Source organism: Propithecus coquereli, unplaced genomic scaffold, assembly GCF_000956105.1.
Source record: "Propithecus coquereli isolate 6110/MARCELLA unplaced genomic scaffold, Pcoq_1.0 Scaffold246, whole genome shotgun sequence".
Lineage (NCBI taxonomy): Eukaryota > Metazoa > Chordata > Mammalia > Primates > Indriidae > Propithecus > Propithecus coquereli.
The window spans coordinates 2,095,422-2,101,326 of record NW_012148019.1 but is presented as its reverse complement, the minus strand read 5'-3'; the positions used below and the strand labels follow the sequence as shown (position 1 = coordinate 2,101,326).

The window sequence follows — 5,905 nt, the reverse complement described above, 5'->3', positions numbered from 1 at the left end:
TAAGGATTTAGTAGACTGTATAGGTTAAACAGGTCTCCTCCTAACCTAAAGCTTATCAATTTTATTATTATTGTTATTGTCTACCAATTTTCAAACAAGGCATTAAATTGAGGGTGGATAAAGGCACTACTCTCTCCCTATTTCACCCAGAGTAGCTAGTTTTTAATCTTCTCTTGAAACTGGGCTTATATGTAACATTTTCTTTCAACAAAGAGTTCCAACACTGTATTGCCTGATAGAAACTTTACTGATGTTAACAAATCCTTACATAAGCTTCACTCAGAACATTCATTTTATTCCTCAAAACATTTATGTTCCAGTTCCTTCAGTTTCAATCAGAAAAATAAAGACTAAAGATATATATAAAACAATATCCAACACAGATCTTACCTTGACTGTATGTATAGTGTATATCTGCTGTCCCCAACCCCTGGGCCGCAGACTGGTACCCGTCAGTGGCCTGTTAGGAACCGGGCCACACAGCAGGAGGCCAGCGCCAGGCCAGTGAGCAAAGCTTCGTCTGTATTTACAGCCGCTCCCCATCGCTTGCATCACTGCATAAGCTCTCCCTCCTGTCAGAGCAGTGTTGGCACTGGATTCTCAAAGGAGCACAAACCTACTGTAAACTGCACACGTGAGGGATCTAGGTCGCACACTCCTAATGCGTGATGATCTGAGGTGGAGCTGAGGCAGTGATGCTGGCGCTGGGGAGCAGCTGCAAATACAGATGATCGTTAGCAGAGAGGTTTGACTGCACAATAAATGTGATGCAGTCATCCCAAAACCATCCCCCATCCGTGGAAAAATTGTTTTCCAGTCCCTGGTGCCAAAAAGATTGGGGACTGCTAGTGTGTATATATATATACACATTATATATAGCATTATGTAATATATAGTGTTACATAAATTACATGAAATTTTGCCCAAGAAGTAAGCATGTCACTTAAACTTTGTAACAAAAAGTATGAGCTATCTTCCATTAAGAAATCTATTCTGTCTTCCAAAATTATTAATATAAGCGTTCTCTTTATACTGGCAGAAATAAGGCCTCATTAGTTTCCATCCCTCCATAAATTCTCAAACTTAAGTATACACGCTAGGTTCTACACACTTGACTTAAATATGTAGGTAATAGCAGAAATCAATTTCTGTTCAGAAGCTTGCTACCCTGCCCTAATGCCAAAGCAGATAAACATGAGAGTAATTTTGGAAAGATGGAAACATGAATGAGTCCCTTTAACAATCTTGTTAAAAATGACCAGGTAAATCCCATTGTGGGACACCCTATTATATCAAGGTGCAATGCCAATTTATCTCATCCTGAGGGTCCATTTAAAAGAAAAGTATATATTCTTGGGAGTGTGCAGCATTTGAGACATTCACATTTTTAAAAGATACCAACGAGACAGATAATGAAGATTAAAGTTTAGGATTTATGGAGGCTAAGAAAATAGGCCCTATTCTGCCAGGGCTAGTGCTTTGCAACAATCCTATGAGGTAGTTATCACCCCCATTTTACAGATGAGGAAAACTGTGGCTCTGATAAATTAGGCAATTTTGCCCAATGTCACATTGCTAGTAAGTGTGGAGCCATCTTAATCAAAAGCCCATGCTCTTTTCACTGAACTGGGTATTTTGGGGGCAAGAATGGGTGTACCAAGCAAGAAGGGCTTCAGGCCCACTATCACTGTCTCAACCAAAAGTAGCTATATTTTATCTGTTTTATGGGCTGGGCTTAAGTGTAACATTTTAAAAAAAACAGTTCCATAACTAACCCAAAAGTTTAAACTACTGCACTTGTCAGGCCACCTCAATGCTATGGAGTTATTTTACCTTCATTATTTTTCCCCACACAAATGAATTTTACTCAAAAGTACTTATACCCATACAAAACAAAGACTTTTTTTGCACAAAAGACCTCTCAGCAATTAATAAATTGTATCTGTTTAGGCTATGCAGTCCAATACATGATGTTATGTTTTCCATAAGACATCAAGATTCCATTTCTCAGGCAAGTATTTTTAAATTCCAATGAAAATTATCTATACTAAATTAATTAGTTCTACAACACAACTTATGTTTGTCAATATAGATTTATACATCATACCTTCTTACCCTGTTAGTTATCACCCACTTTTACCTTGCAACTATTGAAAAAGGACAAAACATTTTCCCCACTCCTTTTGCTTCCAAATGTTACAGTTACTGAGAAGTTAAAAGCAGCCTCAGTTTTCTAATTAAATTACAACATAAGGCAAGCAGCTTTACCTGGGCAATTACAGCACATTAATCTACCAAAGAACAAAACAAAATTCCATTTTGCTTCATTATCCAGGATTGAGAATAAAAGCATCTAACAAATTTGTCCCATGTACAAAAGGTACTAGAAGATCAAGTTAAAGGGGTAATGAGAAAGTGAAATACATACTACTTAGTTGTTCTGTTGGATAATACAGATTGCAAATCATGGTTACTATCATTAATACAGAAAAGAAATTCTAAGCTCATTACTTTTCAGAAGGCAAAAGTATCAACCTGTAATTGAAAATGATTTTCACTATTAGCAAAATAGGAAAAAATAAATCAATTTTCCTGAAACACATTAGCAAGGGGTTTTAGTTTTTTTTATTTGTTTAAATAGTGTAGATGATGGTTTTAAGAAAAGACTTGCTAAAAGCAGACAGCAATCATGGCTATCAAGCCAGTTTCTTTCACAGAAAGTGGCCATTTCTTAAGTGTTAACATGTTTTTGAAAGTTTCTCAGGACAGTCTTAGCATTCTAAATGGTCTACAGTTCTACATATCATTTGCTGTAAATCTAGAGCTGAAAAATCAATAATAATAATAATAAAAGGAAGTGGAGAGCTTTTTAAAAAATAGCCTTGATTAGTCCAACAAATACAGTATTCAGAAACACAACAGAGAAACAAAGTCCTCTCATAAGAGTACACATTTATAGTACTTCTTAGAAATATCAACCTAGGAATTCCATTGTCTTGCTTTGAAAGATTGTCTTATTCGTAACTATGTCATAGACCAATCTGTTCTCATTATCTTTCAAATGTAGTTTTACATTCAAGTGATGGATTCATTTTAATATTTAAAGAAAATGCCAGAAATGACAAGCTTTATTAAAGCAGTCTCGTTAAGAGGTTATGGTTCCATTACAACTACAATACTATTGTGCAGAACATTACTGCTAGGGAACATGCGGAATACCTTTTCACAAGTACCTCCTTTGAGGTGTGCTTGTGTTTGCTGAAGTTGAATTCAAGATTTGAAATCTGCCTAAATCCATCTGGATCAAAGATGGTGAATAAAATAGGTGATTAAGCTGGGTACTTGTGACTCAAATTAGAATGTGACTATTAAGAAACTCTACTTACCTTCTTGTGAGATTGAAAACTGACTTTAAAACAAATTCTAAACAGTACCAAGAGAGCCTCTCAAGTGGCTGCTCCAAGTAACAATAATCATTTGAATGACTCATAAGTCTCACTTCTTTGGGTGGAAAATAGAACCGAAAGGTAGGCCTGTGGCATCCTTCGCAATGCTCAGTCTTTACAGACATGATCATACCTCATATATACAAACAAAATAATTCCACACCACACTATTAGTAATGGGCATCTTACAAAATGGAAATATTGCATAATAGAGTACATTTCCTTAAAAACAATCACATATTAATTTGTTTCACCTAAAAACTACTACCGTTAAAAGTATAATAATTAAGCAAATGCAGAAGCCAGCTTCTGGATCCTTAATGATCACATTAATATTAATGGCGATAATTAATACTTATGTTACAGACTCACTTGTCTGCAGAATAATTCAAGATAAGTCAATATGTTTTAGACAATAATTGTTCTAAAGGATACTTCTAAATAACTTCAAAGAAGTTACTACCTTACAATTAAAAAAACATTATCTTTTACATTAAGTTCCATGATAAACAAAATAATTTAAACACATGATTGACTCTACAAATCTTTTTTAAAAATTACTTTGGAAGTTATAAGAGGAAATATTTTTCTTTTTCCTGTGCTACTTCTTTCTTTTTCCCTTCCTATTTCTGATCCCCTCAGTATATAATATTATTGATGTAAACTTAAGAATTCAAGGTGAAAGGCATCTTTTTGCTTCACAGAATTCATGACTTAGAGAAAACAAAGCAAAAACTCAGTATAACTGAACTTTTTTCCAAAAAATTATAAAATAGGATGTATAACAAGATTATCTTTAGAAAATATCTTCTCTTTCTACTGGAAATAGCAAAAATTGTGCCCCATTATTTTCTTTTCTTCCCCAATTTCATGTTTAATTAGCATATGCTCCAAAAATGTTTGTGAAAAAAAATTCTAAGTCAGAGGTACTTACACAATGTCTTCACAAGTGTTTTGGCTAGTTCAGTGGCCAAGTAAGTATTATGTTTAGTCTCTGAATGGACGGAGTTAAGAAAACCAAACAGTATAACTACCAAGGCTAAAGCTGACACAACCCAGCAAGAATCTGTCATCACCTCGGCTGTGGGTCTTCCTTCTCTTCCCCCAACCCCAACAACAACAGAGTCCTGCTTAGTGTGCAAGACCCCAGCGAGCTTCCAACAGTTCTGCTTCAAGTGACCTAGGGATTGAATGAGCCTTCCGTAAAGCCTGGAGTGGTCCAAATAACGCAGACAGCTTCAGTGACGGCTGGCTCCAAATCAAGGAGAATACTCAGTCTTCAGTGACAAGAAGGAAATAAAGTCCAAGCTTCTAAAACACATATTGACAAGTCCAGGAACGTGGCTGGATATAATCTAGAAATGTGGGCTACAGTGGGAAATAAAAATGGAAGAATAGTTTGTGTACACGGAGTGTGGGAACAGGAGATGCTAATGTTATGTATCACACATTTCTACGATGCCTCTCAGCATGTCAGTGACCTTCAAGCTATAAGCAGCTCACTGATTCAAAAGATGTTCAGTACTTTCATCTAGAGAAGCTTCACATGGAGCTTCCAAGTCCAGTAAACTCTACACAATTGCATGGACTTCTGACCAAATTCTAAATAGGAACTATTTCTTTCTGTATCTTGCCCTTTTATTGAAACACAGCTCTACTTTTAGCTAAAATCTAAATGGTGGTAGGTTAAGGACGAGAAAATATGTATGCAAATGACTAAAATACAAGGTTTAAAATTACTGAACTGTCTAAAGGAAGAGCAGGTAAAGTATCATAAAAGTTCAGAAATAGGAAAGTGGAGAGAAAGAATTTAGAAGAGCTTCATGGAAGATGTAACATAACAAACTGGATTTTGAAAGGCGAATAAAATCTGACATGTGGAATCCGAGTGTAAAGAGCAGCGTGACCAGAGACAGAGTTCAGAGTAATTAGTTCAGATGCACAAAGGGTATTAATAGGAAATGTGGAGGGAGGTCGAGGCAACATAACAAAAACAGGGTAGACAAAGAAGCTTTGGAGAGAAACTGATTGATCTGATTGTGGATGTCTTCACTTAAAAGCGCCTATGAGAAACACCCAGGCAGATACATCAAGAAGGCACCCCCTCCAAACCTGAAAGGTTGTAGGCACTGAATGGCTCTCTAGTTAGGAGTCATTCAATGTTAAATTTGCCAAATTCAAATTTAGCAAATTGAAGTATAGGATGCCCAGATAAACTTGATGAATAGCTCTAACTGCTGAATTTTTGTAATTTATTGAAAAAAGCAGAATACAGGACATTTAGGGTATTCTGGAAAAGTCAATATAGAAAGCAGGACAAAATCATTAAATATAGGACATGCCCTGTATATAAGATGCCTGGAGGCCGGGCGTGGTGGCTCACACCTGTAATCCTAGCACTCTGGGAGGCTGAGGTGGATCACTTGAGGTTAGGAGTTCAAGACCAGCCTGAGCAAGAG

General features: G+C 36.2%; 1 protein-coding gene across 1 annotated transcript in view; it reads right to left on the bottom strand.

The window, feature by feature from the left end:
• Window positions 1-4,309: 4,309 nt before the first annotated feature.
• Window positions 4,310-5,905, bottom strand: part of SOAT1 (sterol O-acyltransferase 1) — a 69,076-nt gene continuing 67,480 nt past the window's right edge. The window contains exon 13 of the mRNA XM_012646527.1: window positions 4,310-4,814. Within this exon, the coding sequence (XP_012501981.1) occupies window positions 4,758-4,814 (57 nt within the window). The 3' untranslated portion in view covers window positions 4,310-4,757. The remainder of the gene's footprint in view (window positions 4,815-5,905) is intronic.